The sequence below is a fragment of the Astatotilapia calliptera genome, chromosome 6 (genome assembly GCF_900246225.1).
Source record: "Astatotilapia calliptera chromosome 6, fAstCal1.2, whole genome shotgun sequence".
NCBI lineage: Eukaryota > Metazoa > Chordata > Actinopteri > Cichliformes > Cichlidae > Astatotilapia > Astatotilapia calliptera.
Window position 1 is genome coordinate 17,824,813 of NC_039307.1, and position 18,579 is coordinate 17,843,391.

Sequence of the window (18,579 nt, forward strand, 5' to 3'; positions counted from 1 at the left end):
TAAATACTTTACCTCACGCTCATGGACTTTTGATAAAAACCTGTACAAAACAACAGCAGAGAGTACATCTATTTGGGATAAATCTTTCATTCTGAGATCCCCAATGCAGAACTGCTTTTTGTAATGACTTCAGGCCAGGATACGTGCAGTCATTTATTATCACACAGATAGTGCACACATTTAACGAGTGTTGCGTTTTGGGGTTTTTTTGTTGTTTTTTGACCAGTTAAGAAGGCTGTTTTTTTTTTCTCGCGAGGGGAGATCGTAAACCACCGCCAATAATTGCTACCCAGAAAGCACAATAGATTATCTATTGCATTTTTACAGAGGTGTGGTCTCTTTTTTTGTCCCTCTTTAGCTAAATCTTCTGTTATGTTGTGTTTGGTCACAGAGGAGATCGAACAAATCTATTCCCGAGCTGTACAGATTGTGAAAAATGTACATATGTCAAAAAAATCTAGTTCATCCTTGCATTTTTTTTGTATGGAGAGAAATTACTTGTGTGCAGAGAGTATTTCAAATTTGATTGAATATTTAGTAATATTGAAAAATGAGATTAAACACAGTCAATGTGAAAATAAGTGCTGAGAAATATTATTCTTCTGTCTCTTTGGAATAAAAGTGTTAAGTATTAATAAAAAATAAGAAATTTCAGCTGGTTGGTCTTTTCTTTTTCTCCTGCAGTTTATGTGCATGTCTGTAGGTTGACCGTGATGTCACATGAAGGGATCACATTGCTGTGTCCATGTGCGGTCCTGTGACATTATGGCTGCTGCAGAATGCCATCTTTTTTGCTCTTTCATTGCATCTTTTGCTTGTCATTCTCTGTTTTCCAGTGGGAAGAAAAAAACCACAAAGAGGCATGAGAGAGGCAGAGGAGATAAGGAGAACAAAAAATAATGGGAGATATATTGAGGGAAAGGAGAAGTGATGCAAACTGAACCGAGCAGCAGAGATCAAAGCCCCCAAAAACCTCTCTCTCCCCCTCCCCTTACTCTTCAGACTCTCTCTTTACTCTTGTCCAGCAACAGGAGTTATTTAAAGAAACCAGCCGGTTTGAAAATGTACCGATGCCTTGCCTACAGATTTGGAGGGAAGGTTTTTTTTAACAGCTGCAGTCCTGGATGGTTGAACAGAACAAGGTGAGGCATAGGTAGAAATAACCTTTTCATAAGTTAATCAGCTTCTGAAAAAAAAAAAGTAAAAACATCAGCCTTTTTTTTTTTTTGCTTACTTCTTCGATCCCTCCATCAACCCAACAACCCCAGGATGCATTGCAACACATGTAACTACTTCTTGACAATTAACTGTTACCTAGCAACTGGCTCTTTTTGCTGAGATGGGGAGGGGTGTAGAAAGAGAGACGGGGAGGGAGATTTATACAGTATTCCCACGGCATCTTAACTGGATTGGATGCAACAATGCATTGACAATACAGTACCAAAATGGAAAGTACAGCCTGAGCTGAACGCCCACACGTAGCAGCGAAGAGGGAAGGGGGCGTGCAGGGAGAGGAGGGGGGGAAAGAGAGGTGTGGTGGTTTGATATACAGTATGGGGGTGGGGGGATCACTGGTGGAATATTTTTAAAAAGGAAGGAATTAGCGTGCAGCTGCAAGTTGAAAGTGAGAAAAAAGGGAGAGAATGGACACGCCACCCTGCAGTATGAGATGAGGATGATAAGTGAAGTTGTAGAAGAGGAGTAGGGAGAAGCTGGTTGCTGTAGAAACACTTGGCAAAGTTTTAATGAAGGCATAAAGTTGGCTGTCTGCACTCAAGACGCACACACACGATCACCATACGCAAACAAACATTATAATTATGTTAGAAAATAATGGGCAGCCCCTGCTGGGCCCACGAGGGTCGTTCCTGGACTTCAGCTGAAATAAATAAATAAATGAAGATCAGCCTCCGTGAATCGGTGTAAAGCCGCGTGTGATTACGGCGGCAGACGAGCACTGACACCCTGTGGCAAAAACAGGGCATCCGCCTTGTTGGGACACGCACAGGTACCAGGAGAACAGCCTTCGTCTGCAGTGTTGCAGACGTCCACGCCTCTCACCGTCAGCCCTATGTGTGCGGTTAGGTGTCTGCCTTTCAAAGGTTATTTGTGTAATAAATATAGGCTTGAATATTAAATCAAGTAACGCACACTTAATGTTTCCATGAATAAAATTAGTTGCGCTGTGGACTTATTTTAAGGGTGTATTTTTTCCTGTTTTGGGCATTTAAAAAAAAAACTTAGCCAAATTGTCTACAAACCTCCATTTTTATTATGTCCTCTGCAGGCATGACTCACGGTGAGTTACTCTGGTCTAGAAGAAAGACGGAAACCCCGACGATTTTCATGCTTCTGTTCGATTTCTTACATAAAATCATTATGTAATTATTCTGCTTGTTCCTCCTCACATAAGAACTCCTCGCTCTCCCTGAAATCATTTGTCCATGCCTAGTTACAGATATGTGGGAAAAATAATGTGTCCTTATCCTTTAGATGCTACACCCGACTGTGAACTTCAAGGACTTGTGCTGTCTGCATGTAGACTATCGCTGTGTTGGTTATCATGATAAGCACCTTTATTTCAGTCAAATCAAATAGAGACCCTCTCTTTTTAAAGTGCGAGAGACTTAAAAAAAAAAGTGGGGTGTGAACTTCTTTCGACTTCCTTAAGTGGGGGCATGCCAGAGAAAGGTTTGACAATAACCTAATGAAACAAGTCTTTCTTCTTCTTGTTTTACGCGCACACCATCCTTGCATTTTGCGCGCTGTAATATATTATATTCAATCCAATAAGGAGGTGGCGTGGGAGTATTGCTTCGTTTGGGGGGTTGGAATGCTCTTTAATAAAAACAATAGGAATCACGTGGCTTAAAAGTGATGTAATGGTTATTTTATTTCTAGACATTGTGCTACTCGTTAGGTATGATTTCTAACCTTTCTATAAATAGCCCTTTGAAAGTGAACCTTAAATAAACATAAAACAGCCACTAACAACAAGAAGATAATTTAGTTGTTGGCTGATGTATTCGGTTTTGTTTAGTGATCAGTTTCTTTAGCTCTCAACCGTCCTTGATAGCGGACAGCTTTTTGGATTATCCCGTCACATTATTTCTGTATCTAATCAATCTACACGGATTAGATACAGTGCGGCTAAAGTAGCAGAGAGCTTCTGGAACAGCAATTAGGTTTGTGTAAGGTTGTTTCCCAAGTTGAGGTGATCCATAAAATAAAAGAAGAGAGAATGAGAAGTGGAACTGATGAGGCAAAAACCGCAATGAAATGGTGATAACAGTTTATTAAAGAATTTTAGTCTCTCACTAATAAAAATCAGAGGTTATATTGCATATGTAGAAACTTTACACTGTTTATAAAGGGATTTATAATTCGTTTCGGTAAACCCAACAAAGCCTCCAACTTTTTCCCTCTTTCCGTCGCACGCCCCCGCCCCCAACTCTGTCCATCCATCTATGTGTCACTCTTGACCAGCTTCACTCCCCTATTCTTCAGGACTCTCACCCGCCTCCTCCTCACCACCCTGCTCCCTCTGGGCGGGCTCACGCTCACTGCGCTCCTCGGGGTGTATCGGGCCAGACTCGCCACCTTCCCTTTCAGGCTGTGAGCCCGCCTGCCTTCCGCCTCCTCCTCCTCATCCTCCCCATCCTCCCCCTGGTAGCCGTAGCGACGGAGAAATGGTTCCAGCGTTGCTAGGCGATGAGAGAGCTCGGCGATGCGTCGGTGCAGCAGAGAGACTTCCCTGAAGAGGTCGTTGACAGACTCGGACAGAGGGCGCACCCTGCAGGAGGAACAGAGGACGGTTAACTTCAGAGGACCGCTCACACATATGGAGCGCTGTATGAAATTAATTATGACTGTGGATAAAGTCTTGAAAGACTTGATCCAAAGCAATCTGTGTGGTTACAGGAGACAAAGGAGGCAAAGACAGGCTGAGGTGAGAGTAAGAAATGCTCCTGTTCGTCTTCAAATTGGATTGGTTTACTCTCTCGTGACTTTTGATGCTCCCAAAATACATTTGTGGCAGTTCATTCATATCTCACTTTAGAATAAAAACTTGCTCTTTTTTTCAGTTCAGCTAAAGTTTAATTTAAGTAATCCAGTTCATAAAATGGTGAGTATATACATAATGCACTGGTGGAAACTTTCTGGGCATATCTTGCTATTGCCTGGTCCATATTGACATGATAGCATTAGACAGCTGCTGCAGATTTCTTGGATTGAGATCTGGTGACTTTGGAGGCCATTTGAACACAATGAACTCAGTGTCAAGAAACCAGTTTGATATGATGTCGGCTTTATGACATGGTGTGTTATGCTGCTGGAAGCAGCATCAGAGGATTGGTACACTGTGGTCATGAAGGGATGGACACGGTTAGCAACAATACTGTCGTGTAAAACAATGCTCAGTTGGTACTAAGGGGCCCAAAGTGTGCCAAATACAGTTACACCATTAGACCACCAGCAGCTACAGCCCCAAACCATTGATACACGGTAGGATGGATTCACGCTTTCATGCTTTCATGATCCTGCCATTGAAATTTCACAGCAGAAGTTGAGACTCAAGCAATGCAAATATTAGCCTTAATTTTACCTCAACTTCTTAGCTGACAGATATGGTCTTCTGCTGAGTTCAAAAGATGCTCTTTTGCATATACTTTGGTTGTTACGAGTGTTTATTTGAGCCACTGTTGCATTCCTATCAGCTCAAAGCAGTCTGGCCATTCTCCTCTGATCCCTGGCCTCAACAGGACATTTCCATCCAGAAAAATGCTACTCACTGGATATTTGTTCTTTTGTGCACCATTCTCTGTAAACCCTGGAGATGGCTGTGTGGGGGAAAATCCCAGTAGATCAGCAGTTTCTGAAACACTCAGACCAGCCATTTGGCATCAATAACCGTGCTTTCAAAGTCACTTAAATCACCTTTCTTCCTCATTTTGATGCTTGATTTGAACTTTATCAGGCCACCTCGACCATGTCTACGTCCCTAAATGCACAGACTTGATTGTCTAGTTAGAGGTTTGCATTAACAAGCAGTCAACAAGCAGGGCATTGGTGTACCCTACAAAGTAATGGGAAATGCGTTCACATGGTCTTAATAAAATATGAAATCTCCCAGGCTGACTAAAACAAGCCTCAATAAAAATAAAAAAACACAGAGTGAACTCTTCTTGTCAACAAACGATGCTGAAGAAATAAACATTTGCCTTAAAAGCAGATACTGTTAAACAGTAGTCATCTAATCACATAAAAGCGACTCTTTTGTCTAATCCTCAGAAACTGAGTAAACAAACCTCAGGCTGATTAGACATCATGATGATGGGTGATAAAGGTTAGGCCCACCTGGAGTAGTCGGGCAGCAGCGTGCTGGGCTGTGAGTGCAGCAGAGTTTTGATCTCACTGAAGATGCGTTTTCCCCAGGCATCTAAAACTCTGGTCACACTGCGCACTGAGGCCACATTCACGCTCTGAGCTGAAAGCGAAGCGTGACACCATCAGGCTTCAATTTATGGAACAACAAAACATCCTGTATGAATCATGAAAATGAAGAAAGCGTGTGCTTTAATTGTTCAAGAACTGTTTCTCTGAAGTGTCTCGGATTGCTGCGTTTCATTCAGCTGCCATAGCTCACGGCTTCAAACGCACAGTGATTTACGGGCTCCGTATCTCCAAACAGAATAGATCAAACACAGGCTTGTGATTTATACCTCCCTCTCTGTAGTTCCAGTACCCGTAATCCACTTCATTCTCCTCCTCGGCTGCATAGGCCCCAGTTGCTGTGGCAACCACCATCAGCGCCATCAACAGAGAGTGAGGGCCCATGTCGAGCAGATACACGCTCCCCCTTATAAAAGATGAAGAAGAAGAGAACAAATGTGCCTGTGTCAAAGTTATTTTTCAAACCAACCTTTTTTTCCCCTCCTTGTTTTTAAAGCAGAAAAAAATGTGTTTACATCGCCGACAAAGATGTGTGGAAATCAAAGCAACTTCATGTGCCACTAATTAGTGAAAAGGCGAGCATTTTTTTTGTGTGTGTGTGTTTTGCCAGTGCGATGTGCAACTTTGCTACTGTTTTTGTTTTATTATATTTTACTTTATTGTCTCAGTTAGGACAATTTCTTGGAATCTGCCCGTGCTAAGACTAATCACTGCTTAAAAAATGGAAAAGTGATCAAAGAAAATTTGTTGATAAAGATAGACGTAGCTTCTGAGTACAAAAAGTAAACCAAATCAAAAGTGTCTTAAACATCACTTCTTTCTAATGGCCAGCAGGAGGCGCCTCCTCTGTTTGGAAATCATAGTTTTGTATAGAAATCTTTGACAAAATAAACAGACTACTCCCGCTTGTTTAAAACTGCCCTTACTAACCATAATCTAAGCTATTTTAGGTAAATTATGTCCCCGTTCAGCTTCTCTGTTTCTCTGTGAAATGATCTGTCCTGTTTGAAAACAGTAAAAACAGTACAATGCTCAGCTTCAGGCAGAGTGGGACTTCGCCAGCTACTGGGCTGACTTTGCAGTGGCTATGTGCATCTTTCATATACAGTCTTTGGGTCAATTGGCACACGTGTGCCAGTAATAACTGTTACTGTCTTAGTAAATAAAAGACATCTTTCACTTAAACTGTAAGAAATAAATGTGTATAATTATGAAAAAAGTTAGCTCATTGTAATTATTCTGTAACCCTCCTATAATAATTTTGAAGCAAAATGTTTATGTTAATTCACAGAAAATGAAATTATTTTTTTAAAATGTATTTATTTTACTTTTTACTTTGGAGGCATACTGATGAAAAAACAAATAATAAATAAATATACAAATAAACGAATAAATAAATTACTATATGCAATAGTGAAAAAACAGGAACAATTCTGTCATTTGATTGTTTATCTATTACTTCATTCCTTTGTTAGAGTATGAATCGTGGTGGGGAAGGTCTTTATCAGTAGGAAAAGCTGTATAATATAAAATACAGTCCAAAATTATGCCTTTCTTCATATATTCCAAAGCTTTCCAGTGGACCAGCTTGGAGTCTTTCCCAGGCCAATTTTGGCCCCTGGGCCTCCTGTTTGACATCCCCGGTATAGAGTTTACCAAAAAGCCTTAGAACCTGGTACTTTATTACCAAAAAATACAAAAATGTTTGTGAGTATGACTGATAGCTCAAAGCATAAATGCAATGCGACTTCACTTCTTGTCTGGCAGCTTTATCTCCAGCCTTTTTCATAAAATCAAACTATGGATGTTTCGACCACAGCTTGATCCGGTGAGTCCAACAGCACCTTATTTTTGGTTAAAAAGATCACTGGTGGGGTTAGAAAGCTGGAGACTCGTGTAATACTCCCAGTCACTGTGGCAGATCCAGGATCCACAGAGGGAAAAAGAAGACGTGTAAAAACACTTGTACGTCTCTGCTTTCCCTCCAATAAAACCCCACTGATGACAACACAGCTACTTGATAATGGGGCAGGATGCGAACCAAAAAAATCTTGTTCCCTGTCGAACTGAAGGGATGAAGAAAACAGGCTTTTTCCAGTTGGACCTGTCTGTGTGTGTGGAGAGAGCAACAGCAGTTCAGTTAGGAAAAAGAAAAGGAAGGCAAGTTTTTGATTTTTAGAGTCCAGTTTTAATGGGGAAGAAAAGAGAAATGCTAAAGGCAGGCGACCCAGAAAACCAACCAAGCAAAGGGAAAAGCAAAACATCAGCACTGCATCCATATGACAGATCTGTGAATCATACTGGACAGTAATAAGTCGATGACTCACTGCTGAGGTATTGTAAATGTTCTCAGGAGGTCTGAATTTGGAGGCTGATCAAAGGAGGAGTGAAAATTAACCGCACAACAGCACCACGCAAACCAGCCGTCACCTGTTATGATCATGGTTTGTGGCTGTGCTGGAACAAAAACACTTTGCAACTTTGCAAACTAATGCCGCAGCGGCAGAAGTATCACAAGCTGGGAGCTGTTTCGGAAAAATAAGCAAATGAGCCGATACTCACGACTTGAAATGATGATGATGCTTTTAAGACTCAGCAGGAAGTCCTTCTCCCTCTCCCATGCGGTTTGAATACCAGATGTCTCTGCTCCTCTCGCCTCTCCACCCTGTCGCTGCCACGGTCCCTCTACTTACTTCTTCTCCCTTCTCTCCTGTTTTCTCCGACGCTCTCTCCACCCTCTTCTCCCAGCTTTGGGATAATTAAGAGAAGAGTGTGCGGCAGGTCCGGTACAGAGCTCTTTTTAAAACAAGTTTAGGGTTTGGGAGCTGTGCTAGCTTTTAGACCCCAACACACGCCCACCTCCAACTCTCTCTCTCCCTCTCATGCATATCACATGCAGACAAATTCTGCAACCCAGCTGCTGCCAGATGTGTGGCACATCCTCTTCTCTGAGATGTGATTTACCCCGTACTCCTTCTGTCTCATCTTCAGCGTGGGTATATGTATATTTGAGACTGTAATCTCACTCTGCTGGAGGATCACATCTCTGCACCGTGGTCTCCTTAAAAATGTTACAAATCCTTTTTATCTGACCGTTTAACACCTTCTGCCCTCCACACAGCGATATTCAACTATAAGAAGCAACTGCTGCTAGTATTTATGTCAGAAACAGAGAAACAAGAGAAACATCTTTTACTTTTCTAGTAAACTTTAATAGAAAACCTGCATGTTTACTCTACACTGTATTGTAGACCCACTTACTCTGTAAATTAAGAATAAATATACAAAATATAATGCATTTTTAGAGGTTAAACCAACTAACAATATATACATAACATGCATTAGTTTGTTTTCTTTATTTAATATGTTGAAGAATATTTTCTCTGTAATTTGTTTGATGTTCATCCTCCAGCGTCTCTAAAATCCTCTTACAGTCATAATAATAAAATATGTATATTGTGAAGAAATAGAAGCTGTTATCTGCATGCTAAAAACACAAATGAAAAATAATTGTGGAAAATGTTGCAGTAAGTTAAACTGAAGTCATTTTGACTTCCTCTATGTAATCTGATTAAGTGCAGGAAAGTATTCAAGTTCTGTAACACGTAACGTTAAGTATAGATAAATCCATTTAAAGCGAGCATAAAGTATAAGCATAAAATATACTCCAATATGTTTACTAATACTGTGCTCATAAATAATTTTCCCTTAAACTTTGAGATAAAGATTCAAATGATTTAACATTAACAAGTAAATAAGGACTTATAATTGTTGTTTAATCACCCATTAAGGTTTTTAGACATGATCCGAAGAGCCTGCTGAAGTTCACACTGAGCATTGGAATGGGGAAGAAAAGCGAACTAAATAATTTTATTTCATATTTCAGAAACTCCATGTAGATTTCTGCTGCAGCAAACAGATAGTTCGGGCAGAATTTGGTGGAAACAACATGAAAGCATGGATCCCTGTGTAAACATTTCACACTGGTGGTGTTGTCATGGTATGAAGAACATTTATCTGAGTGGTGGCTACCACAGCCTACCTGAGTGTTGTTGCTCATCATGTCCATGTCTTTATGACCACAGTGTACCCAGCTTCTGATGCCTGCTTCCAGTAGGATAATGCACCAGTTCACAAAGTGCAAATCATCTCAACTTGGTTTCTTGAACATGACATCAAGTTCACTTTACCCAAACGGCCTCTACAAAATACAGTAGTAGTTGCAGTAAATCAAAACTTGAACATCTTCCTTATATAATATTACAGAGCAGAAGGCTAATGTACGTCAAAAGGGAAACACCAGCTAAGTAAAGTTCCTCAGCAAAGCCTAGTAGTTCATTAAACCTTTGTTTCAGCACTGGAAACTTTTGAACTCAGGGGATGTTAGGAGTCCAATCCAGTATATTAAAGGCACATAACCTCATTTCTCAGTGCACCGATTAAAGCTAAAAAGGCAATACAGTGACTCCAGTTCAACTGGTTCAGAATTCCAGTGAGGCACTTGTTTGCATGTCAGATTTAAAAGGACCTCTTAGGTTAAGTGCCCTTTTGTGCTGTGCTCCTGTAAACCTGACTATCTGTGGCTTTACTGTATACTTCACTCCCCAGGAAGGAGGAGAGATAAGAAGTGCATTATAGTGGGTATGAAATGGAAAGAGTTATTTCTCAGTGACTGGCATCCAGATGTTATTCCCCCTCTCTATGTCTGTTTTCATGCTGTGAGCTGAGGTGAGGTCAGAGTTGGACGGTAATCTCTCCAGAAAGGAAACGCTGAAAAAGTCAGGTGGACGGGTGGAGAGAAGAAGGAGGGCGTAGGAACAAAAAAGACAAATGGAGTTAAATAACAATAACTGCCACACTTTAACATCTGCACATCTCCATTGGCAGCTTCAGAGAGAGCGAATCAGCAGAGAGTTACTGCCGTGAAGAAGTCACACAACCCGCGACAGCTGGTTCACATTAACAAAAGGCAATTTGTCACCTTCAGCTAAATTCCAGCCATGTACACACACACACACACACACACACACACACACACACACACACACACACACACACACACACACACACACACACTTATTTCCGCTCCCTGCTCGAGTCTTCTCTTTCTGCTGTTGTCTGAAAACCACATGACGAGGTGCGCACTCGTGGCTCACTCTGTTACTTCGCCAACACTGTCTCACTGTGGACGAAAGCCAAAACTGCAGTTTGCTTCCCATCCAGACGCTGACGTAACAGCAAACTGCAACCAGGAGAAGTCTTTCTTTGGACAAAACAAAAACTTTTAGAGTTGCCTGTGAAAAGTCTTTAACCTTTAGTGTTTTTAGACTTTAATATTGTCTGCCATGTCCTAGACTAACATGTAAAATGCTGTTTTTGCTTGTTCCCTTTAGAGTGCGTCAGTGTCCATCAAACATTTTGGGGAAGTGTTTTTTGGCAGAAAGAGGAACTTCAACAGTCTATAGAGTCACAAAACATTGTCATCGAAAAAGAATACAGACACTTTTATCAAACTATCCAATCGCACCATGGAATCTCAACCGTTTTGGACCCTTTTCTTCAAGTTGACATGGATACCTGCATTTTTCCTTCTCACTGTCTGTTCAGCAATGGATTCACCAAGTGAGCCACCACATTTGTGTTGTGACTGATATTTATTTGACTGGGATGAGTGTTTTCTGTTGCTTACGTGTGCGACTAACCCTGTAGTCTAGAAATAGATCGGAGAATAAATGAACTGCAGCAAATTTATTTCGTGTCCAGCGCTGAGTCATTTCAGCCCTAATGTGAACCTCTAACATGTCTTTTCACAGGTATCAGTCTGGAGCGCGAAGTCTTTGTGGCCTTTAGAGGTGAAAATCTCAACATTACATGCAATTTGATCAAAGCAGTAAACCAAACGGAAGATGGCTGCTTGACATGCTTTGATCCAAAAAACAAAACAATATACAATAATACCATCCCCACAATGGATACCGAACAGGAAAGATTTTCCTGGCATCTGGAGCTGAAAAACCTGAAGCTTTCAGGACTTTACTCCTGCCAGTATCAAACGGTGAAGGTGGATTGGTTTCTTCGAGTGACAGGTTAGTCCAAAAGAAAGAAAATGAAGATGAAAGCTCCAACTATAAGACATCTTTATCACAGTTACTCAGCAGTAAAGTATTCTAAGGAAGGAAGACCTGCCTTAACCTTCCTCTCGTGTTAGCTTTCTGTTATCATCTCTTATGTTAGCGGGTCGGTTTTGACCCGTGAATTAAATCAGCTATAAAATATACTAAAAACAATAAGTTATCATCCAATTTGTTTCTCATCTCTTGGTTACCTTGTTAGGCTTCCTTATCCATGAAAATGTTGGTTTTAATACTTTTGGCGTGGGCCTCTGGGTCTTTTTTTGTCACTGTACCCCTCGATTTCAATTTTAAAAAAATTGTAAAATTAACCTCAAGAGAATCATATTAATAAATAAAAGGTTTCTGTGTTACCTGAGTATTACTGAGGGGTATAGGATACATCTCTTAAATAAATCTGTTTTATTGATTTTTTTCATTTTAAGATTAATAACTAAAATGACATCTATGGTGTTACGGGTCAATTTCGACCCATAGACATTTACATCAAGAAAAGACAAAAAAAAGGTTGTTTTTTTCAGCAGTAGACCTTTAATATAAACTGAAAAAAAGAAAAAGTCCACTCCTCCTTTGTTTTGGTTATAGCCGTGGGTAATTGTGGGCTTTTTATCACTTCCCAATGATACAGCTTCACCTCAGTTTCCTTTGTGAAGTTCTTGTCCGTGGTCATATCTGGTAAAAAATAAAATAAAATAAAATATCACAGCTGATCCTGCAGTCCAGTGGTCATATGGAGGACCACACATTTTCATTGTTTCTTCTCAGGAGTGCCACTCGCAGCTTTGACTGTGAAAATCTGTACATTCCAGGCATAGTTGGTTTTTGCATCACAGGCTTCCCAGATTTTTCTGCCGTTTTTCCCTGGCTTACTGGGTATATATTGCCGGAAGGGGCATTTTCCTCAAAAAGTGGACAAGACGTTCATCCACTGTCACTGGCCCTGGGATGAACATCAGTGGAAGAAACTGCACCCATCTCTCCCAGACATCCCTAATGGGAGCAAGCTTGTCAGACCTCGGTCTGATCTCTCTGTTGTCAAATCTGAGGACTCTTGAATCAAAATGATATCAAATGTCTGAAGTGACATCGTTGCCCAGAAAATGTTTCTGCCTGTCGATGCATCCCATAGACCAGGGCTGCCCAATCCCAGTCCTCGAGAGCTACTATCCTGCAGTTTTAGATGCATCCCTACTCCAACACAGCTGAATCAAATGGTTTGATTACCTCTTCAGCATGCCATCATGTTTGGCAAAGGCCTGATAACAAGCCATTCATTTGATTCAGCTGTGTTGGAGTAGGGATGCATCTAAAAGCTGCAGGATAGTAGCTCTCGAGGACTGGGATTGGGCAGCCCTGCCATAGACGATCAGTGGCCTCATTGCAGCATCTGTACACTCCAGCAAGAAGAACACCAATGAAAGCATCCAGGTATTCCTCATCATGTCGCCATGGACTTTTTTTTCCTTCAAGGTTTATCATAGTAATGATGATTCTTTCTAGTGACAATGGCATAAATATCTCAAAACATCTCTTGATGTCACTGACTTTGGTCAGAGCAAACCTTGTGATTCCAGGGGTCATTTTGATGACATTTGCAGCAGCTGCCCTGCCATGTACATCATGAGGTACTGAGCTCCAAAAGATCTTACCATTTTTGGACTTGAATCTTTCAGCAGGAGTAGCTTCAGCACCAGCGACCTCCACCTCTGATCAGATGTGTCTGTGTCTTCTGGATGATAGTCCACATTGTCTTCCTCCTTAGAAACCTGCCCATCTGAATCGCTATGCTGCTCTGTGTCCTCTCCTTCATTTTCACCAAAAATATGATCCTGAACTTGGCTCACTGTGAATCTTCTTCTCATTTTTTGTATGCTGCAAATTGTAAATGTGCACTCTGGAAGTCAAATGGCCACTCAAATAGTGAATTCACCTCACATGCCCGTGTTTATTTTGTTTTGTTTTTGTGCAGGTATACTGCAAAAAACATGCAAAATAAGAATCCCCTAAAGCTCATATGATTAGGAGAGGTGCTTGCTGTAAGTGTTTTAGCTGACAGTGCACTTATGATTTCAGTTTTGGCTTTAATTATTGCTTTATACTCATAATATTATACCTGGGTCGAAACCGACCCTAACAACACAAAGGTCATAATTTTAACTAGGGCATTTTATAATTTAGTGAAAATATATTTTTTTTGGTTTTATTTTGTAGAAATAGAGGTTCCTGACAAAGTCAAAAAGCCTTGATACAATAAACAAATCTATGTGGTTTTTTTATGCATTTGAAATTTAAAATGGGTCGGTGCCGACCCTAACACGAGAGGAGGGTTAAGAAACAGATTCACTGCATTTTTTCAGATTTCTTTTTTTTTAAAGAGTAAATGTGTTTAAAAGGCTCTCTGTTAAAGACATGCAGGACATGAAGATAACTGTTTGTAATCATACAATGAGTGTAACTTCTCAACTTTCCCTTCTTATTCCTTCTTTTTAAATCTTCCTCTTTCTTCAAATGAAGCAGCGTCCATCTGTGATCCTGTCACAGATGAACACGATAAATTAAAAAGAAAGCTACTGCAGTGGCAGGGCAGTTAAAACATGTTTTGAAAATAAGATTAAGATGCTTGAATCAGGGCTGCTTTGATACATATTATTAGTGTCGAGGAGGTTGGTGGGGTCAGTGGCTGAACTACGATGATACCTTGCTGCTATTGAACAACACTAAAAATAAGAAGTTTTTATAGTTGCATCCTTTACAAATACAAGCAATAATCAAAATAAGTTGTAACACAGCTTTAAGGTGAATTAATTAAGAATAGGCTTTCAAATCCTTACAGTCCCACAAAGGGGGATCATATACAGTTTGCTATTTTCCACTGGTTCTTGAAGGGCATGCGTACTGATGAAAAAGTATTGCGTAGTTCATACAGAAAAGAATAAATAAACAGCATTCTGTGTAATAAAAACAACATTTTTTCTCTCTTATCCTTCCAGTAGCTTTGCTATCCCTGAGATCTATCTTCCGACCCTTTGAAAGGTCCTGAATCTTCTTTTGGAAACCCTTGTACGTCTTGAGAAATTAGCCAGAACAGACGCCAAAGGCCATTTGATCTGCATGTTATCCAGTTGTGATGAAGTCCACCACAGGGTGACATAATTTTTTTTTAATGTATTTATTTTTTTGTCTTTGTGGTTTTTCCAGATGAAGGCTACAAGGAACCTGTTAACACAGAGTTCATCATCATGGCCATTTTCACGGGTGTGCTGTTGATCTTCAGTGTGCTCGGCTCGGTGTATGTCTTCAGAGGACATTGGGTAAGACTGATCCTGCTGTTAAGCAAGCAGTAGTTAAGAAACAGCAGGTTACAACACACCAGAGTTGTGTCACAGTTTAATGAGGGATATTTTGACAAATTTTTAACTGTATCCAGGCTTGCTCAGTTCTACAAACAAAGGTATTTAACCTCAGTGGGATGGTTGTCCCCTTTGGACGTGGTCCTGAGGGTCACTGACCCACTATTAATCACATGAGTAATCACACAACCCGAGGCATGCTCTCTAGATTAAGTTATAAGTTGGAATTTAAAATGCCCCAGTGAGAATTTTCATCTGAAACTGATTATATGATTTAATCCTGATTATACTTAAGTTTAATAAGTGTGAACAATTATACTGCCAATAACAAACAGCTGTCCAACATCAGGCAGTGTCATCTCAGTCTCAATCACAAAACCCAACTCAGATTAATGGAAATAGTCACATGCCACCAGTTTTGTCATGTCTTTATTGCCTCATAAACTGCACTGGGACTGCTGTTACTGAACTACTGAATTATAATCATTTACACACTGATTTGAGCCAAAGAAAACCTAATACTCTGATTTGCAACATGCTCAAATTCTTCATCTTATCAGTGGCTGTGCTTCTTTTGTAGTCCCAGTGGACTTGAGCTCTTATACAGGAAGTGCATTGAATGCGAAAATGAAGTTAGCGCCATAAACTCTGAATACAAACACAAGACAAAAAACTAGAAAGGGAGCAGCTGTGAAGAAAGCCTCGTGTTTTACTCGTTTGTATGTTGCACACCTGTGATTGTTTTTTGGTTTTTTTTGATGAATCCAACTCCATCTTTAGACTGAGAAACATGGAGCTGGCGAGAAAAAACTAAAGCAAAGCCAAGAAGAGAAGAAGGTGACAAAGAAGGAGGACGATAGCTTGGATGCAACAGCAGCTCAGTCCTACTATGCCGTGAGCACCTCTCTCCTCATCAGTGTCTTTCACCTGAACTTCCTTACATTCATGTGGTCATTTCCAACATTTATTTGGACACTGACATGAAGATCTCTTTCAGAGTCTAGAGCCTCGTCCCAGGTCTATTTATGATGTACTGGACAGCTCACCTGCCAGAAGAGAGAATGACCAAGACAAAGCCAAACCCATGAAAAAGGAACCACCCAAAAAGGTCAGCGAACTTTGAGTGTCTTTTCAAAATAACGTGGTGTCAAAATAAAACGCGTAAATGTTGACCTGCCTTTCATTTTACCTCCACAGGCAGCGCAAAAGACAAAAGACAAGGATGAAGGTGTTTTTGAGTCTGTTTATGAGAACTTTTAGATCAACTCGTGATTGTGGGATCATAATCCAGCGCTTTTCTACTTTAATCTCATCTGTGTCAGCGACACTGAGAGAATCATCTTTCAATAAAATCAACAAAAACCACAAATGCAAAGTAAAAGTAGTTTGGTACAACACAAAGATTTCTAAAAGTGTGTAAAAAATGTAAATGAACAGAAGCATTCCCATCAGAATGAGCACAGTGTATCAAAAGTACTAAAGGTTTTCACTAAATACTACGACTGTACTATGTAAAAGTCTTTAGCTACACCTCATTTCTTTAGATTTTGTGCACCAATTTATTCAAACAGCCAAGGCAAAAAGAGAGTTTGAACAGTTCTAATGAGCTTAAAAGTCAGTATTCAGTATGAGCACCTATATTTTCCACCAAAGCCTGAAATTTCTTGCTCAACTTTCTTGTCATTTCTTTAAGTAGTCTTTAGGAATAGTTCTCCAGGCATCTTGATGGATGTTCAATGCTCTTCTTTGGATGTTGACTGGGTTTGCTCTATTATCTGTTGAAATGATTCCACACCGCTTCAATAATGTTGGTGTGGGAATAAAGTCTGGTCTCTGGGGAGATCAATTCCATAACTGACAGTGTGTGTGCGTGTGTGTGTGTGTGTTGTTGTTGTTTTTTTTAAATATTATTATTGCTGGTTTTCCTTTAGTTCAGTTAGTTTGGGATCACTTTCATGCTCAAAAATGGAGTAGCTAACAATCAGATGCCAAATGGTTTTGCGTGAAAGATCAAAATCCTGTGTTTATAGTTTCATTCATTTTTGACCCCCAGTTGAATGGCAGCCCCAAACCATGACAGAGCCTCTGCCGTGTTATACACATGGCTGCACATACTCTCTGTTGTACTTCTCTCCTAAGCTCCTCCGTACTGATGATGATTTAAACCAAAAATTTCCAATTTGGATTCATCACTCTATAAGACCTGTGGCCACTGATTTTCAGTCCAGTTCTTGTTTAATTTTGCACACCAGAGCCTTTTCTCCCCTTTTCCATTCATTAACAATGCTGTTTAACAGCCACCTTCCACTGAAACCATTTCTGATGAGGCTTCAGTGAACAGTACATGGATCAACTGAAGGGTCAGATGTATCTCCACTTTTTTTCCAAGTGGAGTCTAGTGTTTGATGTCTTCTTCTCACCTTAGAAACTGTGGGTAACAGGTAGCTGATTTTCAATAAATGTGTCTCTTGTCACCTGCTTCTGTCCGGAGCTGTAGCCTTTCTACTCATTTGCAGTGTTGCCAACTCCTCAGTAAGGAAAATCGCTATTGGCTGTCCTAAAAGTCGCTAGAAGTCGCTAAATGACGTCATCGCCTAATTTGCATAATTGGTCATGCTAATCTAATTGTAACCTATGTTGTTGGAGAGAGAAATAACATCGTGGAACAGACATAAAGTGAGTAAAAAACGTCCTAAATGCATTTAGAGTTTATTTAGAACTACAAATTAAATTTCTTTTAGCAATTATTGTTTTTTTTAATGTCACAATTCCAACCCTGCTCCTTTACTCGGGTTTGGACCGGTGTTCCAGATCTACTGGCGTTTAGATCAACTGGCGTTGGTCGAACAGATGTGTGGCAGTCTTGCGTTTCAGGAGCTCCTACCGACAAACCAGCAAAAAAACGCCAAATGTGTCATCTGTTACACTTGTGAGGTTGTCTCAAACACACTCCGTCAGTCTTGATGCTGTTGAACAACAAAATGTATAAAAATGTGGCGAGTTTACCTGGTGATATCCTCATGCGCGACGCGATCGCAAAAACAGCAAACAAGTAACACCACGCCGATGTTGTTCACAGGACAGCAAGAGTAAACGATCGGGAGAACCTTGTCGTCGTTATCGTTCCCCTCGCACGGTTTATTTCTCCGAATTCAGCGTTTTTGCTTCACAACTAAAGCGAGCAGTTTACTTTGTGCACTAACATGGACTCGAGTCAACCAGCGCCACCTCTGGCCAAGTGCCACAGCCTACAGCCAGATCAGCCTGTGACACTCATCTGCACCACGTTTGAATAAGTGTCATGCACATTTGTACCTTTCAATTGTCTCTGTTTGTGCGTCATGCAAATAAACCTTTGAAAAGAATGAAATGATATCATATATTCCTTATTGGCCTACATTTGTTCAAAATCCCAAATTATATACACAAAGTCATAGACATCACCACTCCAATTGGTCATCATGATTTTGATATTCTCTTTTTCCATAACAATGAAATACGCCTTGGACAAATATGACACATCAATATTTCATTAGTGTTGTAACATCACATGTCGTTAGCATAGTCTGTCTGTGTCTTCCCTCTGCAAACGAACATTTCAGAGTTGGTTGTTATATACAGTCTGTATAAGTGTGGTTAATCTA

At 40.4% G+C, this 18,579-nt stretch overlaps 1 protein-coding gene across 1 annotated transcript; it reads left to right on the plus strand.

Annotated features, from left to right (window-relative positions):
• The first annotated feature begins 3,818 nt into the window (after positions 1-3,818).
• On the plus strand, positions 3,819-16,795 carry nfam1 (NFAT activating protein with ITAM motif 1). The gene is made up of 7 exons (XM_026170724.1): positions 3,819-3,949; positions 10,848-11,076; positions 11,268-11,540; positions 14,784-14,896; positions 15,716-15,829; positions 15,933-16,043; positions 16,133-16,795. The coding sequence occupies exons 2-7, from the start codon at positions 10,983-10,985 to the stop codon at positions 16,193-16,195; spliced, it is 768 nt and encodes a 255-aa protein (XP_026026509.1). The 5' UTR covers positions 3,819-3,949; positions 10,848-10,982; the 3' UTR covers positions 16,196-16,795.
• Positions 16,796-18,579: the final 1,784 nt, after the last annotated feature.